Here is a 25,223-nt window from a genome sequence, read left to right on the forward strand (position 1 = left end):
TCAGTTGCCAGTCATGCATTGTAAACGGTTTTTAAAATAATACAGATGGTGATGAATGTTCTTAATGTGATCAGAAGAGTTGGGGTAGCGAAATTTGGCATACTGTTTATCCACTTCGGTCTTGGACCATGGCAAATGGATTTTAGAAGCATGCTCCACAATAACATTATCACAGGAACCAACATGCAGTTTTCCCAGCCCATCTATGAAGAATTCTGCAAAATAAATAAATATGTTACATGTGTACAAGTGGATTAAGCACCAGTGACTTTTAACATATGGTATATATGGTAAATACATGCTTGCCCACACAAATCCATACGTGGAACGGAAGAGGTCCAGAAACCAAGCTGAGGTTTAGTGCATAGGATGATTATTAATTATTCTGCTGTGTCTCCCTTGCTTGGCTCCTAAAAGTTATTTAGAGGACATTATAGAAAAGCAGATATGTCGCATGTCACTCCCACTAGACGATCATTAATACATGTTTGGGAGACATCACGTCACTTATTGCAGTTGCCCATTTATGACCACCTTCCTACAGAAAAGTGTCATTGTATATAACTCCTCGGAAGAACTCATCATCAGGTGTTTGTTTAAGGAATTTAAATTAACTTGCAAAGCTTCAGAATGTTTTTACTTACCTAAATGACCAACCCTAGACAACCTTGGGTCGAAGCCAACTTCTAAAACCTTTTCTGTTCGTGCTAGGAAGAAGTTCACAACACCATCTGCTACCACACAGTTCGGAAAGCCCTCAATAATGTGATGATATCCTTGTTGAGTCATGAGACAGTCCCCACTCTTTCCACCAGGCATGACATTAATCTTTTGTCGGTAAGTAGTATAATATCCTGTGACCTCTCGTACTGCACCACCAACCTATTAAATAGAATGTGCTATCAGTCAGCTTCACAATACAATCAATTTGTTTAATCATTCAATAAAGTCACATAAACATGCAGATTTAATCATAGCCGTTTTCAAAGGTATATTAAAAACATAGTAACCAGCCACGGGTCTGAAATCTGTAGGCATTGACATTTTGGATTTTGAGATGTAATTTGCACTTAGGTTTGTATACGATATCCATTACACATCATACATCCCACTTCCTGTCCGTCCTGTCTTACCCCTCACCACTCCTGCAGCTTTATTTCCAATGGCGCAAGAGGGGCAGGTGCTCCAAGCTCTGCAAGGTGATGGGTGCACTTGAGCCACACAGTGACAATGCCCCTGCACCTCTGGCATAAGCGCCTGGCACAATGTGACACACTCTGATGACAGGGGCCCGATCCATGTTACTTTAACCAGGCACTATGATATCTAGCTACAATAATAAGCAAGCTCTGTATGACATATAAAATAAGGCATTTCTCCTTGCATATATTGGTTCTATTATGCAGGGCCGGACTGGCCCACCGGGATACCGGGAAATTTCCCGGTGGGCCGGCAGGTCCGTGGGCTGGGCGGCCGGCAGACTAACCCTGAAGACAGCCGCTGAGCGGCTGCAAATGGCATTGAAGGCCTCCCTCGGCGCCAGGGGCGGGCTGGGCAGGGGGGCAATTGCCCCCCAGGCTGACCAAAATCTAATCAAAGCGGCCGCTGGGTGCTGATGCGGCCGGCCGGCATCAGCACCCAGCAGCCGTGTGCGATGGCCGTCTAGTGATGGGAGCAGCGTGAGGGGTGAAGGCTCCGCCCCCTCGCACTGACCTTTCACCCCTCACTCTGCTCCCATCACTATGCGGCCATCAGACTGCTGGGAATGTAATCTAAACGGCCGATGCGTGCTGATGCCGCCGGCCGGCTCTGCTTTAATACTTTTTTTTTTACTTTATATAGCAAGCCGATCCAGCTTACCATATAAATTTAAAAAAAGTGTTAAAGTAGCTCCGGCCGGCGGCATCAGCACGCACCGGCCGTTTAGATTACATTCCCGGCAGTCTGATGGCTGCATAGTGATGGGAGCAGCATGAGGGGTGAAAGCTCCGCCCCCTCGCACTCAGACTGCTGCAGCACCGGATGTCAGGTCAGTGACTTCCTGTCAGCATAGAGGAGAACAGTGTGCAGCTACCAGAGGACGGAAGTCAAGAGAAGTAGAAGGTCAGTAAACCAATGTATTTTTTGTACTGTATAATATTTTTTTTTATTTGTTAAAAACAAAAAAAATCGGCATGTGTGTGTATGTAAGTGTGTCCCCCTATATGCCACTCTGCCTCCACAAATGCCTTATACCCCCCTATATGCCAGAGTTGCATATAGGGGTATAAGGCATTTCTGGATGCAGAGTGACATATAGGGGGTCAAAAGGCATATCTGGAGGCAGAGTGGCATAAAGGGGGTTAAAAGGCATATCATGGGGCAGGGGAGCATATAGGAGGGTTGAGGCATATCAGGGAGGTAGAGTGGCATATAGGGGGGTATAAGGCTTTTCTGGAGGCAGAGTGCCCCATGATATGCCTTTTAACCCCCTTTATGCCACTCTGCCTCCAGAAATGCCTTATACCCCCTATATGCCACTCTGTCCCATGATATGCCTTTTAACCCTCTATATGGCAGAGTGGCACATAGGGGGTTAGAAGGCATATCATGGGACAGAGTGGCATATAGGGGGTATAAGGCATTTCTGGAGGCAGAGTGGCATATAGGGGGTTAAAAGGCATATCAGGGGGGCAGAGTGGCAAGCCTGGGGGCAGAGGTGCATAACTCGGGGGTAGGTTGTCAAATGAAAGGAAATAAAAACCAAACATGTCTCAATCATAGCTTTTATTAAATATGGAAAAAAAATAGTCTACATGAATTAATAAAGAAATAAAAGTTTCTTACCAGAATATCGTGAAGAATAATGTGATCAGTGTTTTGTTCCACTGAATAAAATGGAACTTTTTCATCAAAAAATGTTCGCAGTAGCAAATGTTTTGATCCCATTATGTGTAATGTATTTAATTTATTAGGGCCTTTTAACACTTTTGCTTTCTGCCATTTTAATACAAATAATGAGATAAAAAGAATGGCGAATAGTGTGACGCGGGTATGTATAAGGGGTGCGTGTGGGTATAAGAGCTTGACCGTGAGATAAACTATATGGGGCTGGTCTCCCAATTTTTCCAGGGCTGCTTTTCAGTCCCAGTCCGGTCCTGCTATTATGCATTAGACAGGCAAAAGAACTCTTCAAGGTCACATTATAGTCAAAATATTTTAAAAAACAAAAGGGTAAACAAAAGGGTAATTATTTATGGATCCTAATCTGGCTCCTACCATACACAAAACAAAAAGTCTGACATGATCTACACATTTTTTGAATATAACACACAAGCAAATTCCAGACAAGGGAAGCTAACAGACTATATTAGAGGACAGAATGAAATAAGCATACAGTAAAAAAATTGAAAATATTTTTAGATAAATGTTTAGATAAATGCATCAAATTCCACATTCAATTCTAGTCAATGTAATATCTCTCAATTTAAATTGTGAAATTGGCAGAAAGAAAACATAAATTATCAGATTATGAACACAAATTTTACATAGTAATCAATTCTGTTGAAAATGAATTTGATCTTTGGTCAACATGTTACTTACTCCAACACTCCCCTAGGAGATCTCTACATATTTTCTATATGATTAGTAAAGTAACAGACTCAAATTATAAACAAAACTATTTCCTGTTTAGAACACGTTTCCCATACTGGTTTGTCAAAGTTTTCTGATAAAGACACTCACTAAATCCAATGTCGTCTTCTCTAGAACGTCCACCAACTTCTCGATGTTTGTGTGAGGACCAAATATGAAGTCATCATCAACCCACAAGAAGTACTTTGTAGAAACCTGGGATACGGCTAGGTTTCTCCCCGCAAACCAGCCCTATGAACGATAACAATAAATCAAATAAATTGAGAGGAAGTACAAAATAGACTCATGTTTTTATCTTCTCATTTGCAAAACTGGACCAGTTCAGAAAAGAAAAAATCTGCACTACAATATCAAGAAAGCAAAGATATATCAAAACCATTATTATGAATAATATTATATTAATGTTAAATGAATCAATTATAAGAAAAAGAAATAATGTCCCAAATGCAATTAGTGATTTATTTATCCTGGTGTTCATAAGGTTTCTGTTTGGGTGCCGACCCTACAGAGGTGGTCTCCCTATTGCAAAGAGAAATACTAAGAAACTGTCACAACCCATTGCAGTGATATACTCTTGCTACCGTACAGTCTTAATATATAATAGGTTAAGTGGACTGGGAAGTCGGTAACACTATATGTGAGATGAGAGTTTTCTCAAACAAGTTTTTTTGTTCTTCATTTTTTGTAGATCTTTTTTATGGCTTATGATTAAACGTCTTTGAGCCTCTTTTCCTTTATCTCTATAGACAACCAGCATTATAGTAGCTTGTGCCCCCGAAGACCTAAGCGCCATCTGCACTGCATGGCTGCAGAAACCTCGCTAAGGACGTTCAGTCATGCCTGGACTGCCTAGATGGCGAACCAGGCAACTGCCCAGTGCGCTGCTGCCTCACATGCCTCCATACCCACCGATCTGCTGCTCCAGTGGCAGACTGGGTGCTGTGGTGCATAGCTGGATATGCCCGGCTGCACACTATATATATATATTCAGTCGTAGGCTGTGCCTATGGCATTAGGGGGCGTCCTGCTTTAAAGAGCCAGGGCCACCTTATTGCTCCCAGTCCGGCCCTGTCTACAGTATAATATGTCACATGAAAAGCTAACAACACTTGATACAACTGGATTTAGAATATTATCATAAATTCACAAAATTAAATTACTGAAGTATTCTATTTTCAACTCCATTAATTAAACTGGGAGCTTAGTTCATCACAAGATCCATGTGAGGCACACATTCAATTAAAGAGAGGATACAGGATGAAATAGTCATCTAAAAGCATATCATTCTTTTAAAGTAAGGCAACTGACTTGTATGCATATTTTATGACAGGTTTTGCATGCAAGAGAACTTTTCAAGTTTACTATCAAACTTCAGCCAGAACGTCCTAATAACATTCAGAAACAAGAATCAAAATAATCTAAAATCATAACATTGTGAAGAAGTGACTACCAGACACCTTAGTGCATGCTATATCTACTTTGATGCTTAGTTTTTGCCTTTATGAATCTCCACATCAGCGTTTGATTGCAACACAAAGCATTATTTGTTGATTAATAGTATACTGTACCTTCCCAAACGGCATTATGTACTGTTCAATAAAGGGTCCTTCAACCTTCTGAGGTGTTTCACTGTCATCCGCAATTATAATTTTCACAGTAGGATAAGATTTCCTGATGCTGTCTATTAAGTTCTGTAACTTATCATAGCGGAGGAATGTCTTGGTTGCAATGGTGACAAGGGTGCTGATGTTGTAGCTGGCTAAATAGAATAAAAATCAACATCATGGGCTTAATTTGATGTCCCATATAAAGCCCAAAACTCTGTCTGTTTAAGATGACAATCAGTGGCAGTAAAGTATTTCCCATGAAATCAATAGCAAAACTTTACACATGCGCATTAAGGTCTAAACAGGCCCCTGTAAGAAACGTTCAGCCAGGGGCATAACCAGAAACCACAGGGTCCCAGCGCTGAAATTGCCCTGGGGCCCCACAACAACTGGTCTGTGCCATAATTGCCCCTGAACAACTTTTCTGTGCCTTCTTTGCCCGTTGTCCCCTTCCAACACTCTGGCACACATAGAAACACACTTACACAAATGACACACACTTACTCATACTCACTAACACACACGTACACATTCATTCTAACACACACTCTATCTCACACACAAACACCTACACATCCATGCTCCCACACAATTACACATTCATGCTCACACACACACCATTACACATCCATGCTCACACACACAACATTACACATTCATGCTCAAACACATACCATTACACATCCATACTCACACGCACACAATTACACATCCATACTCACAAACACACACAATTACACATCATACATCCCACTTCCTGTCCGTCCCTTCTTACCCCTCACCACTCCTGCAGCTTTATTTCCAATGGCGCAAGAGGGGCAGGTGCTCCAAGCTCTGCAAGGTGATGGGTGCACTTGAGCCACACAGTGACAATGCCCCTGCACCTCTGGCATAAGCGCCTGGCACAATGTGACACACTCTGATGACAGGGGCCCGATCCATGTTACTTTAACCAGGCACTATGATATCTAGCTACAATAAGCAAGCTCTGTGTGACATATAAAATAAGAAATTTCTCCTTGCATATATTGGTTCTATTATGCATTAGACAGGCAAAATAACTCTTCAAAGTCACATTATAGTCAAAATATTTTAAAAAAAAAAAGGGTAAACAAAAGGGTAATTATTTATGGATCCTAATCTGGCTCCTACCATACACAAAACAAAAAGTCTGACATGATCTACACATTTTTTGAATAGTGGAAATATAACACACAAGCAAGTTCCAGACAAGGGAAGCTAACAGACTATATTAGAGGACAGAATGAAATAAGCATACAGTAAAAAAATAGAAAATATTCACTTACACAAATAAGGTAAGACCAAGACAACACGTATTCTTGGCTATAGGAAATTACATTTTGCACAGCAATTCACCAGACCACTACATTGAGGGTTTTTTTCCCTCGTAATTCCTAATTCTGATTATTGGTTCTACCATAGAGTATAAACTCACAAGGGCAGGACCATCTTCTCCGTCTGTCCCATCATGTCTTAATGTGCCTTAATGCTTTTGGCAATTTCTGTATTGGCAATTTTAATGTTGTTTGTTTTTGGAAGGGTGCTATAGAATCTGCTGACACGGTTAGTAAAATGAGGTGTAAATTAGCCTTATTTTTCCCATGGTTCGTACATTTTGTGGTTGTACTGTTCAGGCACCAAAAACAAAAATGTGCTGAATACATTAGCACTGCTACTGAGTACATTTATGTGAATCTTTGATTTGTGCACATTGATAACATGGGCTTCATGTAACATTTATTACAGTATATTACTTACAGTCATTGGAGCCTGGGTTGTACAGTTTCGGCATGGTGGGGTGGCGGACTTTGATGTTAAACATTGCTGTGTGCTCATTTGTCTGGAACTGCACTGAAACACAAGAACACATTTTTTAACTATTTTTGTTTTATACAATAAACAACACTGCTATGACAGGTAAAAACTTGTTGCATTGTCAACTTCTCTGCTGATGAGTATCAGCTCTCTTTCTGTGTCACTCTGGAGTATGTTGACCCCATTTTTCTAGGTCATTTTATCACGTGATGACCAGGACTAGATGCTAATCTGACGTGATATGGCACCACGCATACTTCACTCTATACTAGAGTATGTGCTAGTGTTTTGCAAATGGGCTTTCAGGCCTCTCTGGCCCTTAGCTCACATGCTGGGGGGTCCCCCTCTTCTGTCGCCTGCTTAACCAGCAGAAAAAATCCTCAACCGTGATCGCAGAGTAGGCCGAAGCTGTTGCCTAAGGTAGTGTCTGCCCCACCAACATACTACCCTCTACGTTTAGCACTAGGGGTGATCTTTCACACTTGTGAAGTGGCCTGTCCATCACACTGCCACCAATGGCAAAGAGGTATAGGAAAGAAGAAAGATTTAGGAACAATTTCTGACTTAGCAACAGTGCGCAATGCCAGTCAGCAGCTGCAAAGGCCGATAAATATAATATAAAATGGGGTTTTGATATACGGGAAGAAGATATCATCTTGCCTCTTTACAAATAAATGGTAAGACCTCCCCTTGAACATGCGGTACAATTCTGGGCACCGTTCCTTAAAAAGGACAAACAAAAAAAAGGGCAACAAAATGAATACGGAGATTGGAAGATGAAGAGCGACTAAAGAAATTGCATCAATATACGGTTATATACAACATCTTGGAGAGGCTATTTTAATATTGTGTAAATATGTGCAAGGCCAATATAAAGAGCTCTCCAGTGACCTGTTCATTTATCAAAATGTACAAAGAACCAGGGGTCATCCTCTGAGACTGGAATAGTGAAGAGTAAATCGACAACAAAGGAAGGGATTCTTCACAGTAAGGGTAATAAAGGTTTGGAATTCACTGCGAAGAGAGGTGGATCAAATACAACAGATGCCTTCAACAATGGCCTGGATATTTTCTTTTTTTTTAGAAAATAATTTTTGCCTAAGTGGCAAAATTCTAAAAGTTACTTGGGGTTTTTTGCCTTCTTTTGGATCAAAAGGAGAACGAATTGAACTTGGACTTAAGAGCTCTTTTCAAACTAAATTACTATGTCGATACGTCACTGCCGGGGGCCTGGCTCTTTCTTTGACACATAGAGGCAGGTATTACTAACAGTTGTAGCCCGACTGGATTTTTTCTTTGAAGTGTGTATGCAGTCCAGTTTAGTGAGTGCTAGTGTGCCTCAGTTTTTGTTAAGGCTGGCCTTTTAGGTATAGGTATATATTTTTGGAAAGTTACATTACATAATCCACATTAATTTACCGCTACACCCAAAAATTCTCATGCAAAAACTAAAACAAAGATTGGAGATATTTGTTTGATATAATTATCCTGAAATGTGATCAATTTGGTTGCTTAGGTTTACCAACAGTTGTGTTATTCAACAAACTGCATTTTTGGTTAGTTCACCCATATGAAACTTACTTGTTGGCAGATTGCATGTTAATACCACTTCAGTGAAGTACCAGAATACCGTTCTCCACTGATGTCAAACTTTCATGAATTGTGACGGTTTAAGAGCGTGGTAAAACAGAATCTGAAATTCCTCTTATATTTCTTGGTCAGTGTCACCTGGTCACAAAGACTTATCTGCTTTAATTGTGGACTTTGAAGAGTCCAAGGGCTACTTAGCCTAAAACATCTATCCCTTCACTTAACTTCTCTCCCTTCTGATTCACCTACTTAATCATTGTTTCCTTTTTTTAGACTCCATCACTGTGCCTAGTTCCCTGCTGTGGTGGGATTTTGTGTATTGGGTTATATGCAACTTGTAACTTTCTCCACTTGTCAGTTGGAATTTCCTGTAATCAGAACATGACCTCAAAGAAAAAAAAAATCAAAGTATTTTTCTGTATTAATTATATGAAATATGATTACCGGGTAGCAGAAAAGTCAGTAGCATCTGTGGCTGTAACAAGGATACTAACAAGCCTTTTTTTCCCCTCAACTACTAATAAACACAGAGGCACTGGTGAAGGTTAATTAATTAGCCATGTGTAAGGGGAAAGGCCAAAGCAAATCTCTGCTGGACCTGACTAAAGCAAACCCCTTGCCCGAGCACACCTTCTTGAACACAGATTTAATTTTCAGCTTTCAATTTACATAACCATATTCTTGCAGTGTGACATAAGACAGTAAAATATGAGTCACGGTGTTCCATACCTGTGTCTGCTGTATTGGGGTGGAATGCTGTGTTCGTATATGTGATTAACTGGAGCTGTCGATTGAGGTTGTCCATATGAGGGCTAGATAATGTGATATGCTTTTCTCCTATTCCTTTAACTGTTACACCTTCTACTTCTGCAACAGTGTCAAATGTCCCCATGGTGGATGAAAGGCTCACCTACAATAAACATAATATGTTAAAAAATGAGTAACAATTAAAACATCTTTTTTTGGCAACAAGTCAACATTAAGAAGACTTTGTGAAAAATGCAGGTTGGTGTTTTCTGTTACTAGTATGTTTTAATGTTCATGAGTGAGTGTTATGTTAAAAAAGGAACACTTTCAGCACAGCCTACACACAAAAATATGCTCATGAAATAAAACAAATTTGAGCGGTTTATTCACTATATTGTGATAATAATAAACTAAGCATTATGAGGCACCAACTCCAGTAAGCTCCTTCTCCAAGATAGGTCAAGTTGGCATTTGGAGCAGCTTTACTGGGTGGTTGCAGGGTATTAGGGTTTATAAATGAGTATATGTGAATGAGTATTTGTGAATGAAGATGTGTGAACGAGTGAATGAATGAGTATTTGTGAGTATTTGTGAATGAATGTGTGAATATCTGTGAATGAGCGAATTAATGAGTATGTGTGCAATAGCATGGATGTGTAAGCGGGGGGACAAAGATGGCACAGGGAGGTTTTTTGGAGCAAAGATGGCACAAGGGGGCTGTTTGGGGCAAATATGGCACAGGGATGCTGTTTGGGACAAGGATGGCACAGGGATGCTGTTTTGGGCAAAGATGGCACAGGGATGCTCTTTGGGGACAAAGATGGCACAGGAAGCCTGTTTGGGGACAAAAGGGAAAGACCTATGTGTCCAATCTTGGTGCTAGGCTGGCCCTGTGTACTCGCGCGCCACCATGTGGCCTCTTATAGGCACTACCCTTGTGCGTTCCAAGCCTCCGTTTCATGCTGGGTGGGAAATGCAATTAGCATGTCTATTTAAACCTGGCTGTTGCACTAGCTCATTGCCTGTGATAGTGCCTTGTGCATGTTGGCTGTGCTTATTAAATACTTTACTTCGTGATTTTGGCTTCTGACCCTGGCTTGTTTTTGACGTTCCTGTCTATCTCCTGTGTTTGACCCGGCTTGTTTTTGATTATCCTGTCCTCGCCTACTCCTGACCTCGGCTCCGTGTAACGACTACTCTTTTGCCTGTTGCAACCAGTAAACTGCCCTGCTCCCGTACCGGTGGATGATACCAGGTTCCTGCACTGCTGGTCCTCTAGCCGTGACAAAAGCCTGCCCTGATCACCACTCGCACTCCGTTTCAGGTCACTCATCAGACTCGCACCATTAATTTGCTATGCAAGTGATGTAGTATTGTGCTCCTCCCTTGACCTGCGTGTGTAGCGTGAGGACATCTCATGCGGAGTCACATTATGGTCAGAAAGAGGGAACTACTCTTACAGTCTCCTCCTAATATGTAGTGTCACTGCCATGCCGGGGGGGGTAGGAAACTGCTCCTGTCTACTTTTATCCTGGCACTGGCAATTTGCACCGTTTCCCTCCATCTCATGGTTCGTCATGCCCTGCTAATGACTTAGCATGATGAAAAGGCATGAGTATAAACTTATTTTTTTATGGACGTTTCAAATGTTCTTTGGTTGTGGATAAGATTACTCGTGGTTGGCAATTGTCTGCAATCTAAAGTTTGATTCCTTTTATAAACTAAAAAAAAAACCCTCACAAAACAATATTTACAAAAAATGTTTTTATTTATTTTTTTTTATTATTTTTTTTTTTTACACAGAATGTTACCTCTAGTGCTCCCAGCAGACACACTGGCTAGCCTCAACTGTATGTACTCTACATAAATACTAGCTAACACTTCTTATACTTAGAGCGCATGGACTAAAATGTTACTATGCATATTGTCTGCCCAAAGGATATCTGCCAAGGATTCAAAGAAGGATATCTGCTAAAGATTCAAAGCCTTTGGTAAGGAATCAAAAAGCGATATGCCCTTTCACTGTGTATTTTATTTTGTTTTCTGTGCTCTGTGTAGGGTATTAACAGAAAGCACCACAAAGTTGGGGCTAATGCTAGCACAGTTTGTTTGATATCACGGTCATTTCACACAAGGCTGAGATTTTCTAAACGTAAGGGCTTTCTGTTAATATAATGGAGACATCACTTTGAAATTATGTACATTATGTACTTGTCTACAATTCTACATGACTATGGTGGGTGAAGAGTGGCAAACACCCTAAGAAGACCACAGCAAGCAAAATAAAATACACTTACAGTAAAACAGACATGTTTAAAACTTTTTGATTCTTAACCACGGTTCCTTCATTCACATACGTCTGCTCTTTCAGACCTGCCTTTTGCCGCATCAAGAAATTGGAATTACATGAGCTGAGCATTTCACCTATAGAAGTTTTTGATGTAGGTCAATGTGTATGTACTACTACAGTCGAGAGAAAATTGCTTCTCAAAATGTAGAAGCCCCCTTAACAATTTTACACACTGATAACACCAAAGGCTTACAAATATTTTTGTTTATACAATAATGCAAAGGAGCAAATATGCTCCTTACAATTGCTGCTTACCTTGTAAACTTTTCTAAGGGTATCCTGTAAACTTAGACCTGTATTAAAAAAAAACAGTGAAATTTACTTAAAAAATGGAATGTCACTTTACAGAATTATACCTAAATTGAGTACTGAAAACCTATCATCATGCCCCAAAATGCCTTTAGTGGGAGCAAACTAGGAGTGGAACAGGAAAGTGGGTGAGCTTCTTAGCTGACATCTGTGGGCATTCCCGATAATGTCGGTGGGCATTCCTGTTGACATCGGTGGGCGTTCTTGCTGACGTCGGGGGCGTCCCCACTGATATCACGGGAAACACCCCCATTTAAAGGGGAAATGGGCGGGGAGCAGGGCGTATCAAGACCCAGCGACCTGGAGAATTCGGGTGTTGACCTGGAGAAGCGATGCTTCACCCGGAGATATCCAAGAGAAAGAAGGAATTGACCTGGAGACCTGGGGAAGCAGGGCTGGAGTGGCAGATTGGGTGAGTATCGAGCAATGTTGGGTAGCAGGTCACCAGGCAAATGCTAGATGGTCAGCCCGCACCTGCTCCTAGGTATGTTAATTATAATGTATGTATATTCGACAGCTCTCGTGTGCCTCCATCAAAGGTATTGCAAGCGAATGTCAAACTATTTTTCCTTAATTTTCCTTCATTGTTGTCAAGGTTTCCTTCTTCATCCAAGAAATATCTAGAAAGCTCCCTTTACTAAACAGCAAAACAACTTTTCTCACCTGGTATAAGTATGGTTTTCAGTGGTTGGACCTCCACCCCCTGAATTGGATACTCCAGTGGAGAATTAGCTTTTGCTATAATAAGTTTGTCCATTGGATGATGAGACCTAATAAAAAAGGAAAATAGTCATTTTAGGGGGTTTGTTAAACTGTTCTGGCTGTTCTAAATGTATATGAACTGTAATGTATAATAACTGTAATTATGAGTTTTAATCATAACCAGTAACAGTAAAGCCTTTTTATAGAAATGAACTCTTGTGTTAAAAGGTACAGTGCTGTGGAAAGTATTTGTCCCTTCCCGATTAATTCTATTTTTCTTAATTGTCACATTTAAATGTTTCAGATCATCCAAATAATTTTAATAAAAAAACAAAACAATGTGAGTAAAGACAAAATGCAGCTTTTAAATGATCATTTCATTTATTGAAGGTAAATAGTTGATCACCTTCTAAGATTGCTTTCTTTGCTTAAAAGCGTTGCTTTAATGCCTCAATGTCGAGCCATTCAGCAACACCTAAATCTGAAGCAGGGGCTCCGTATGGCCCCTTCCTGAAGCGTCAAACCCCACCATACATAATATGGTGGTGGATGCCTAATTTAAAAGAGCTTGCCTCCTAAGGGGTCACAGGCCCAATTGTGAGAGATTTTGCCTCTCGCAAGATGACCTTGCCCTAAAAAATAAACAAGTTTCCAAGAGGTGCGAAACGCGTCAAAGCATTGACCTTGCTCCTGCTGGATCCTTTGTAATGCTGTGATTTTGCTATTGTCCAAGGACATCAATAACATTTGTTTGATTTTATTTCACATCGCCGTTTTAGTTCCCAATCCAGCGTCTTCGTTTAGATTTTCCTATTGCTGCTGTTTGAGACTTGTTCTTTCTTTATTAATTTAGAATGAAAACGTTCTCTAATTCCTTTACTATGATAAGAACAAAATATATAGAAGCTAAGAACAATCACTGCTGGAATATATGGGCTGATTAAAGTCAACATACAACCTAACCACAGAAACTACCGATAATAAGGCTTTACCTTGGAAATACATATTTGCATCTCAGCCTTCAGATAACATTGCATACGGAATGCTTGCAAATTGTTAAAGGGACATACTCACCAAACCTTTCTATTGTTTTGTTATTGTCTTATGGTTGTAAGGAATATGTATGTAATACATGCAGCAAAACATTGCATACAAAGTAACCTTATAATCTATTGCTGCGTACCCATGATCTTCTGCTATTTGTTCTTCTGCAGAAGGACTGCTTAGTCTCTCCTGAAGAAATCATTCCGTTTTTTGAGTTACAGCATTAACCATAAGCATTTCTTTAAATTGATATTACGGCAGAAGGGTGTGCTAGTGTAATTAAACAGCATGCCATTCCTATTAATCACCACTGTTACACATTGAGAGCACTTGAGAGGCGTTCACAGGAGATTGCAGCATTATAATATTAACCATTGGAGAGCCTGTGTACGCTGTTTTTAGTATTTTGAACCGATTTTGACTCCCCCCTAATATATTACATGTAGGAAAAAATACGGATCTGGTGGTTGAGCTGTGCGCGGTTGCTGTCATTTAGTTCTTTACTAAATTAAAACCAATTCCGTGGAAGGGCAGGGCATTGAAGACATCGTTTGGCTAGGGCATTAGAAAACCTAGGGCCGAGGAATGTTAATTAATATTAATATTGCGGTTAAATCACTTAGAATCTGATTAGTTTGACATTCATTTATATATACATTTAGTGTGGTTAAAAACATATAGCGGCCCCTTCACAAACATGAGGGAGACAGCATTAAGCAGTAACAATGCAGGCTCCAGGGGTCCAGGATAGAAACCTTACTTGCCCCCGTCTAGGGGCAGCACTCTTCAGAGGTTACGTATAGATAGTTGTACAAACTTTGTCAGTTTAGAAAATCATGTGTGAATAAAGACCAGAATCACTTTTTATACATACCGAGTAGTTCATGATGAGCTCAAAGACTCACCTTAAGCGTACAGTTTTTCATTAATGTTATATGTTTTTGCTGTGGTGTGTCATTTCAAGCTTCAGTTAAATTCAGTTCATTTTCTAGCTTTCTCAACCTCTTTACTAGTGACCTTACCCTAGATAATTCTGCTGTTAACTTTGCTCATTGTTCGCTAATCTGTGGTTTCAACTATGAATAAATATGAACGCTAAGCAAACGCTGATAATCAGCTCAGCCCAGTACAGTCATTCCTGATAAAAGTCTTACCATTCTAGGGCTCTGCACATCTCATCCATTCTCTTAAGATTTGACCCTCAATGCCACTCTGTCTAGAGATGTCTCCTTCAAATTCTACTCTGATTTAATAATGTCACCAACCCAACTGGTATGTTTTCCGCCTAAGACGAAATGGTTTTCAGAAGGACTGTTATGACTATTTGGTTACTACTTTGCGAAAGACAATTAAAAGGGTTTAATATTTGGAAAGTATCATTTAAAAAATCTCAAGGTATATACAGTATGTCACACCTCCAAATACATTAATTAGGAGGGTCAATCCACCTTTAACACCCAAGTTTCTGTTTCTTTTCCAGCACTGGGATGCAACTGTTTTAGGAGATTGTGCTCTTGGTGTATATGACACTGTATGTGTATTTCAGTAGAAATAAAACTAATATAATGTGTGTGATTCAATACACAGTGGTAGCAAGTCTCCACAATGTTACGGTACCTCATCTTAAATTTTTGGTATTCTTTCTCTCTTATCTTGTAGGTTTTATCTAGCAATGACGGATCCAAAGATGAAGTAAAGTTGACTGCATAGGTTTTGCCAAAGAGTTCTTTCCTAAAAGGAATGTCCATAGTTGGTTCGACCTCACACTTGCAGCTGTTCTTTGGCAGAAGCCTGTAAAACAAATAAAATTGTCCTCAAAAAGGCCAGTCGGCTCACGCAATGTTACATAATAGCAAGGTTGTAGTTAAAGACAGTAGGCAAGGTATGGATGTGATATGTGTGGTGTGATTGACAGAGTTAGATGTGATGGAGTGAGTATGTTTAGTGTAAGTGTGTGTGTGTGTGTGATGGAGTGTGTAAGTTTGTGTTAGTGTGTGTAAATGTCAGTGTGTATGTTAATGTGAGTGTATATTTGTGAGTGTGAGTTGGAGTGTTTGTTAACGTTAGTATGTGTGCGTGCAAATGTGTATGTTATGTTGGGGGCGTGGGTCCAAATGCACCACTGAGTTGTACCCCCCAGACATTGGGAGCATTGATGTTTTTTTGCCCCCTGACCCATATTGTATGGACAAATACCATACAATGTATTTTCTGTTAATCAAGCTAAAATAAGATATGCATCAGGAGCATAGTCAAAAGCAATATAACCTTACTATAGCCGCATATTAGCAGGGTTTGAATTTCACTGGCATTTTTTCTTTTCACTGGAATGAAGGGAATACCCAAAAACCAGCCGTAAGTAACAGATCCACTGAAGGTTCATTTTTAAATCCTTGAGTATTCTATGAGAAACACAAAGTTGTATATCTCCGGGTACAGCCTATTTTAGTAACTGTTCTTTGGGTTTTCATTATTACTGCTCTCCCTTATCCCCCCCCACCCACACCTCCTTTGGTAGAAGATGATAATTTAAGAACGCTTTCATAAGCTATTTAATATTTAGGATATTTAAAGTGGATCTGTCTCTTTTCCAAACTTAGACAAAATACAAACATATATATATATATATATATATATATATATATATATATATATATATATATATATACATACATATATATATATATATATATATATATATATACATATATACATACATAATGTAGTTTAGAAATAAAGTAATATATCTTAACTTCCTATTCTGTATGATAATGTATTCCTATTTATCACTTCTACAAAAACCAGTGTTTAATAACAAAAACAAAACTACATACTGCAACTGTGTACATTAGTCCTTTGTATAAGGGAAGGGATTGGCAATGTTTCAAGGACTTTCTAGGGATACATACTGTAAAATGTCATCTTTCCACTTCAATGGTATGTGAGCCAATTTCTCAGATGGCTGCAAAAGAGTGTTATGAAGGATGTCCTCAGGGGCTCCTCTATTCCAGATTGCCACCACTTTGTCTGGCTTGTTCAGCATATGAATGAAGAGAAGGCAGAGGGACACCAGGGCAACTAAGACAACGCATTTCGAGGTGGTACGCATTCTAAAAAAAAAGGTACAGATAGCATGTTAATATGCACTGCAATACATATTAGAACAGGTCTACATGCAGAAATGCATCTTTTTTAACATATGTTGTGCACACACAGACACACTAGGGCTTCGCCATCTTCCCTCCATGAGAAACAGTAAGATGGAGTTTCTCTTGCCCTAATCAGTCGTCCATAAGAACAAATTATTGTAGTGTGGCCACCGTTATTTTCCAGCACTGCCTTAACCTTGGGCATGGAGTTCACCAGAGCTTCACAGGTTGCCACTGGAGTCCTTTTCCACTTTTCTGACATCACAGAGCGGGTGGATGTTAAAGACCTTGCGCCCCCCACCTTCTGCCCAATTTGGACATTTCCACTTTGGGGTGTACTCCCTTCTGTTGCCAAAGTTTAGATATTAATGGCTGTCTGTTGAGTTATTTTGCAGGGACAGCAAATTTACCCTGTTATACAGGCTGTATACTCACTACATTTCTTCAGTGTTGTCACATGAAAATATATAATAAAAGATTTAATGTGAGAGGTGTACTTACTTTTGTGTGATACTGTATAAAACCACATATACATATTTCCCACCTCCTGCCCCTGCTTACCTCTCACCGCTCCTGCATCTTTCTCTCTGGCTGCTCGCTCACAGTTTCACCTGTGACATGTTCCTGTCTCCCTGTGCTGGTTCAAAATAGTTAAGAAAGGGCCCTTCTGACTTGGATCTGTGCGGTCCAAGTCAGATGGGCCCTATCTAAACTATTTTGAACCGGTACAAGAAGACTGGAAGAAAGGGTCGCAAGGGTCTCACCAGCCCCCTAGAGGCACAGGCCTGTTAGTAGTTTCATCAGTGACGTTTACCTTGTTGTATGTGGGATGTATACAATGACATATCCAGGCCTAGGCCATGAGTCTAAAGGGCATGAGTCTCCATGATAGAAAACTGGGCAACCAAGCATCCCAATGTCCTGCTGCACAATGGCTGGTTACATGGGACATCTGTGATCTCCCCAACAGTCCTATATACACTATGGAGTCTGTGCTGCATAACTTTAAATCCACTCAGGATGTCAACTGCGGATGAGGGTGGCTGGGTCAGGCCTAGGGCACCACCCAAGGTAAAAACAACACCCCATGTATAAGTTCATAGAAGGAACTCAATACTTAATCAGGTTTATACATGTCCCGTCCAGGAAAGAACTATATAGGGAGAGGTCAGAAACTAAAAATGTATGTAAAAAGCACTTTTTCTATACGACCAAAGGCTTTTTTAGAAAAGCAATAGGCTGGTCAGTTATTTTTAATTCTATGTTAGCAGGCAAATTTAGATTGCAGGCATAGTCTAACTGCTTGTGAGGTCCTCCTTGCAAGGTGGAGATCATATTGGAGGTAGACCTAGCTGGATAACGCCTTGATACTCATCAGCATTGAGTAACAGTTAATAGGTGAATTTATGTGAATGTGTGTCTATCCAGTTTTATGTTCACTTCTTAGAGGCTGCACCATCATAACAATTGTTTTACATTATTACATTTCATTGTATTTAAAGAGTCCTGTCAGATTCCATAGCGCTATTACAATAGAGAAGAATACAAAATTAATAATTACTTCACAATGTACAATTTAGCTCAATAAGAACACACATTTGACACACTGTTACAAAAGGAGAATAAAGTCCTGCTCGTGCATGCTTTACACTACAGGGACCTCTTATTCTGCCCTGACCATAATGTCTGCATGACTACTTTAACCCCACCCTTTATTATACTGTAAACCATAAAAATACAAATTACAACATCAAACCGCATCATTGTGATATATAAACAGATCTGGACATAATGATAACTATGTTTGTTGATGATATATTTACATGAAAAAAGTCCCTGTATTTTTCTTAATAAATCAGGTCGGCTTTCGTGACATAAGCAACTCTGGTTAAATTATTGGCTTTAGGGGCCTCTGGATGCCATTTTGCAAGCACACTCAATGTGATACGAATGTGACGAGTATGGGGTGCGATTGAATAAGTTAGTATATTCAGTTAGCCAAAAGGATAGTAACTAATATGATTCCCCGCTGTTATAGTCAGAAATATAGAGGTTAATATAGTTCAGAATTTGTTGTGCAGAACCAGAATTCTGACTCATAATCTCATGATTTCCTATGTAGAAAATAACTTAAATGCGCATGATCAGCATACGTTGATCATGCAGTCAAATCTTCTAGAATGTTATACTACGCATGTATGCGCGTGATACTCATAGGATACAGGTGTTTTTATTAATTCACTGCGCCAGATCGGAAACATTCTTGTCAACAAGCTAGTGTATAAACGAACGGGGATTTGCAGGAGAATCCGGGACTTACTGAGGCTTCGAGCCTGCGTTTAACCTTGCAGTGATTTCCCGGATTCCTCCTGAAGACAATCGCTTGTGAAAGTCCCCAGATTGAGGAGTGATGCTACAATATCCAGTGATGTATTGATGTTTACTCTTTATTGATTAATTTACCATGTATTGCATGCTTTAATTGAATAAACAAGATAAAGAATACGTTTTACCACAAAACTGTTTCAGTGTGCTTGACTTGTATGTCAATGAGGGCGGGACAGTTAACATACTTTGAGCCGGTAAAACACTCAACTTTATCGTTTCAAGATGTTTATGTCTTGGCAATGTCCTAGGAAATTGATAAATAACGGTCCTGTATATTTTTAGATTGTGGTTTGAAAACTTGCCTCCTAGGATGTTGGGAGGGAGAAAGCAATTAAAAAGTATCATGTGTTTTCCCTCACTTTCTACCGAAATTTTATTTAATGTAATTAAAAGAAATTTCTAAAAGCTGAGCAAGGGGCCGTCCCACATCAGAACTCGGCTTTTTACTTTATCTTTTTGTACTTTCTCCTAATAAATGTCAAACCTGATCACACACTTAAAACTCTACAGTTTTGACATCTGCAACAAAACAACTTTACACACACACGGAACACTGCATATACACACACACACACACACTGACAAACATTATACTGTCACAATTGTGTGCGCCTAACAACTTCCCCAGTGCCATATTTGCCCCCAAACAGCTTGTCAGAGCCACTTTTAGACCCAGTTTGCCAGTGACATAATTGCCCCAAACAGCATTACACTGAATGTGTCAATGACAGGTGGCACTCTGACTTTAAAGAAGCCACAGAATAAGAGGGGCAAAGCCATACCTAGCTCATTTTGGCTTATTTTTGAGGAAAGTAGATAAATAACAAGACATTTCATGATATTAAAACTGTATAGTATTTTGTTTTATAAAAAATGCACTCAGGGTGGTACAGCGTTACTCCCATCAATATATACTGAGCCTGATGGTGGTACATCAGGCTGTGTACACACACACTTCCTCATCATCTTTTCCCTATGTGTTTCTTTTATCTCTCCCTTTTTTTACTATCTACCCCCCCCCTTTTTATCACCTTGCTAAAGTCCTGTGGTGGGAGCACAAGGCCTTTAACAAAGCCAAACCAAACAAACAAAGCAGAGCAGAGGGGCTGAATGGTTCTTATCTGCCACCAAATTCGATGTTTCAATGTCTTGATGGCAAGGAAATGAAAGGACAGTAGAGAACATTGTTACTGAAGTAGCCATCAGCAGTCCAGATTTTAGCTATGATTAATCAGAAATACTACATCCACTGTAACTGTTTCAGTTCACAAAAAGTAGCCATATAAACCGTTTCGGAAAGGTAAAAAGTCACTGACATGGTTTAGCTTAAGAAGTTGGCATACTAATGAAGTAGCTTAAGTAATAATTTCTGTGATCAGTAAATCTGAACATACTGTCCCTAGCCACTTACTAACAGGACAACCATCTGATGGGCTTGTGTAAAGGAACAGTCTCCTCGCACTGTTCACCAGCACTGGTGGAGGAGAGTGCTAGGGTGTGCTTACCTCTTGGTTAACAATTAAGTGACCTGGCAAGTGATAGGGGTGGATAGATCTGTGTTATCAGTAGACGTCAGCCCCCAGAAGCCCCTGTATTATGGTATTTGGTAACTATGAGTGGTCGGTGAGTCAGCCAGTGATGTGGCTGTTGCATTTAGCAAGATCAGGAAGGCATGATGACTGATTGAACCGGTTATGCTGTTTATTACAAAATAAAGTCAAATACTCCCTCCCACAAACACTGGAAATGTCTAGCATTCTGTAAATTACACACAATTCTTATAATGGTCTTGCTTATAATATAATAATGATATATAAATGTTGTGGCAATTCACAAATTTCAGTAAAAAGACATCTTGCTTCTAACTACACGATCTCAATAAAGAGTCACAACAGGTTTAAGTAGTGTATCCTTTATTACAGAGAAACAATGTTACCGTCGTTATATTTATTAAAACCTCAAATTCTTTATTACACTAAAACAGGAATGGCCCTTCCAAACCAAACACGAAAAAAAATCCTTTCAATTATGTACCTCTGTACAAACATGGTCCGAAAAGAATGCCTAATCTTCACTGATTTTAAAACAAATAATAGTGAGAAGAAAAAATGTCGGTGCGCTAAGCTAGTCTCAGGCTCAAATAATACAAATGCATAATATGAGGCCTACCAAACAGTGTGAGCATGCTGCAAATACAGTGTGTTGGCTGTACAATGTATACAAAAAACAAAATACTGTCTGCGCTTCTCACCCTAATAAAGTTGGCAACAAATATATAAACATAATATAAATGAGAGGTTTTGGTTATATGAATTGGCCAAAGCATAATTAAGCTCACCCGCCACGTCAAGGCACACTCTCAATAGGGTGAGAACCTACTCTCACCTTGTCACGTACGTACCGGCACGCAGGGTCGGCGCCGGCTTTCTCCCGGATCCCTGGTGCCGGCGTCGTCTCGGCCGGCGGCTTCTTCACTCCCCACATCCACGTGGGGAGCTGGGGAAGATGGCGACGGAGCGGCGTCGGGTGCCAAGAGAGGGGCGGCGCTTCTTCATGCCGCCCCGGTACCTCCCCCTTCTGCCGTCTGTGTGCAGGAGAGGGTGGGAGGTGAAGCCGAGGAGGCTGTTGCTAGAGGGGCGGCGCTTCCAGCGCCGTCTCCCTCTAGAGTTCACATAGAGGGCGGTAATAGGGCGGGATCTACAGGCGTGACGTCATACAGCACACCTGTGATCCCTATAAAAGCCTCAAGCACCCTCTCAGCAGTGCTCAGATATTCTGAGACGCTCTGTATGTTACATAGCGTCCCAAGTGCTGTGCTCCTTGCCCTATTTTGAACCTGTGCCTGAACCTGTGCCTGAACCTGTGCCTGAACCTGTGCCTGAACCGGTGCCTGGGCCTGAACCGGTATCGTTATCCATACCTGTACCTGCACCTGTATTGCTACCTGTGCCTATACCTGCACCTGTGCCTTACCTGTACCTGCACCTGTATTGCTACCTGTGCCTATACCTGCACCTGTGCCTGCGCCTATACCTGCACCTGTGCCTTTACCTGTGCCTGCGCCTATACCTGCACCTGTGCCTGTGCCTATACCTGTGCCTGTACCGTCACCTGCACCTGTGCCTGCGCCTGTACCGTCACCTGTACTGTCACCTGTACCTGTGCTTGATCCAGACCCCTGGACTTTACCTAGTAAAGTGAGTCTGAACTACACCTGTTTTTGCGTCCCTATTCCTTTGGTCGTCCTGCATATTGGGCTCCTTCTCTGAACTGAACACAGACACCTAGTGGTGTCTGACATAATATCTGAGCCTACAATGGAGTCCGCAGGAGTGGCAGATGCCCTTACGACCATGGCCCACCAGCTGACCTCCCTGAATCGCATTGTAGGGGAGCTCCAAGCAGGCCTCGCTGACCTCCGGATGCAACTCCAGGAACTACGGTCCGAACGCACAACACCTCATGTTGCTGTTCCACTCAAAGCTACGCCAGCCACAGTACCTGAGGGAGTCACTGCCCCTGAACCCCAGGTAGCCATGCCGGACAAGTTTGCGGAGGAGTGTCACGGGGTCAGGGAGAGAGGTAGGATCCTACTATGCAGATAGGCAAATAAGCACTGTAGAGAAGTCCAGTATACAGTCCGTAATCAAAAAGTGCAAAGGCAGGCAGCGAGGTCAAACGTATCCGAGGTCGAGGCAGGCAGAATAGGAGCAAAACGGGTAAACAGATCCGAGGTCGTAGGCAGGTAGCGAGAATCGTAGTCAAAATCAGGCAAAGGTCGGTACACAAGGAAATCGAGATAATATAAAGCAATCAGCACACCCAATAAGTATTACACTTTGAACGGGTGAAGACAGGAGAGAAAAGTGGCGTTTAAATAGGTGAGTGATTGCAAACAGCTGTGCAGCGTACGCTACGTACGTTGCGTACGCCGTGTACGCTGCATAGGCTGTGTACGCAGCGGTACGCCCCACGCGTACCTCTTCGGTACGCGTGGGGGACGTGCCGGCGCGTCCACGGCAAGTAGACGCGATCCCAGCCGAGGTGGAGGAGGCAGGACCACGACACTGCCGTGTGCGTACGGCGGGAACCGCAGCGACGGAGGAGTCGGGACCAGGCGAGGCAGCCCTGGCGTCAGAGGTAGGTACCGCGGCGCGCGTGACAGGGAGAGACCCCAATTCCGGACCTTTCTTACGGCTTGTCAGGTGATGTTTACTCTCCGACCACGCACCTATGCCTCAGACCGTATCAAGGTCCACACTGTTATTACCTTGCTAACCGGGGAGCCTCAACAGTGGGCCCATCACCTCCTAAGAATCAACGATCCCGTCCTTGAGTCCTGGTCATTGTTCCAGGCCGCTATGAGCAAGATCTACGACGACCCCCTGAGAGCCGCCACAGCCCAGAACACCTTACGCCACCTCAAACAGGGCAGACGGCCTGTTGAGGAATATGTCACAGACTTTCGCCAGGCCACCGTGGAATCTCTGTGGAACGAGGCCGCCCTCCTTGACCAATTCCGGCTGGGTCTTTCGGACTCATTGAAGGACGAATTGGCACGCACTGGCATCCCCACCTCGCTGGAGGCCCTCGTGGATTTGGTCATCCAGATCGACCGACGCTTGAGGGAACGTAGACTGGAACGTACCATGGGCTCCAGTCCTCCACGACGTCGTGCCTACCAAAGTCCTGCTCCCACCGTGACCCGGTCCCCACCGTCCACCACGCCTGCACCAGAGGAACCCATGCAGATAGGTCTCTTCCGGGGCCCGCTTTCGTCTGTGGAGCGCTCTCGGAGGAGATCACTGAACCTCTGTCTATACTGCGGCAAGGCCGGTCACCTGCTTCGCGAGTGTCCTGTGAGGCCCTCCAGGCTCGGAGGTAAGCTGTCCACAGAACACACGCCAAAGAGACTTGCAGTATTCCATGCTGCTCCTCACTTTTCCGTCTCTGTCTCCCTACAGTGGACTGAGGAACCCATCACCACAACAGCAATGGTGGATTCCGGTGCCAGCGGGAACTTCATGGACTTATCATTCGCGAAGGCACACCGCATTCCCTGTCTCACCAAGCCCTTGGCCTTGCACATCCAATTAGTGGACGGTAACCCGCTGGCTTCCGGCCCAGTCACCCAAGAAACCACCTCCCTGGCCCTTTTGCTTGGTACCCACCATCACGAACTCATCCGCTTCGATTTAGTCCAGTCACCTTTGTTTCCCGTTATTCTCGGACTTCCTTGGTTACGACAGCATAATCCCCATATCAATTGGGAGAGGGGCTCTATCACCTTTTTTTCCTCCTTCTGCAAGGCCTCCTGTTTATCGCAAGCCGCTCCCTCTCAGGGACAGCTACTCGCACTGGAGACCCAACCCACCAACGACAAACCACCTTCTGTACCTCTGGCCTACCGTGCCTTTGCAGACGTATTCGAGAAGAAGGGCGCAGATAGTTACGATTGTCCCATTGACCTGCTTCCAGGGGCGCCTATCCCATATGGTCGCATTTACCCCCTTTCTGGCCCAGAACTCCAGGTCCTGAAGGACTATATCGACGAGGCCCTCAAGAAAGGATTTATACGACCGTCTACCTCCCCTGCAGGAGCAGGACTGTTCTTTGTTGGCAAAAAAGACGGGGGCCTGCGACCCTGCATAGATTACCGGGCTCTGAACGCTGTCACTATCAAAAACCGTTACCCGTTGCCATTAATACCTGAATAACTGGACCGCCTGAGCTCTGCCCATATATACACCAAACTGGACCTCCGTGGAGCCTATAACCTGGTCCGGGTCAGAGAAGTAGACGAGTATAAGACCGCATTTCGCACACGTTATGGGCATTTTGAGTACACAGTGATGCCTTTTGGCCTGT

The 25,223-nt window shown here is 42.1% G+C and overlaps 1 protein-coding gene across 1 annotated transcript; it reads right to left on the minus strand.

Moving 5' to 3' along the window:
- Positions 1-16,927, minus strand: LOC149285223 (beta-1,4 N-acetylgalactosaminyltransferase 1-like). Its single transcript, XM_089495633.1, has 10 exons — positions 16,728-16,927; positions 15,436-15,609; positions 12,736-12,842; positions 12,019-12,056; positions 9,396-9,576; positions 7,020-7,112; positions 5,202-5,392; positions 3,724-3,864; positions 645-882; positions 1-215 (listed from the first exon to the last, which is right to left on the minus strand). The coding sequence occupies exons 1-10, from the start codon at positions 16,925-16,927 to the stop codon at positions 1-3; spliced, it is 1,578 nt and encodes a 525-aa protein (XP_089351759.1).
- Between the last annotated feature and the right edge of the window lie 8,296 nt (positions 16,928-25,223).

The sequence above is a fragment of the Sceloporus occidentalis genome, unplaced genomic scaffold (genome assembly GCF_023333645.1).
Source record: "Sceloporus occidentalis isolate IW3139 unplaced genomic scaffold, rSceOcc1.0.p SCAF_82, whole genome shotgun sequence".
Classification (NCBI taxonomy): domain Eukaryota; kingdom Metazoa; phylum Chordata; class Lepidosauria; order Squamata; family Phrynosomatidae; genus Sceloporus; species Sceloporus occidentalis.

Bases quoted from the DNA above. Each gene is read 5' to 3' on its own strand.
- LOC149285223 (XM_089495633.1), bottom strand. From the start codon at position 16,927: ATGCGTACCACCTCGAAATGCGTTGTCTTAGTTGCCCTGGTGTCCCTC. The intron at 15,610-16,727 runs GTATGTATCCCT...TTTGTTTTACAG, and splicing joins TGGAAAGATGACATTTTACA to GCTTCTGCCAAAGAACAGCT. The intron at 12,843-15,435 runs GTACCGTAACAT...CTTTTTTATTAG, and splicing joins TACCAAAAATTTAAGATGAG to GTCTCATCATCCAATGGACA.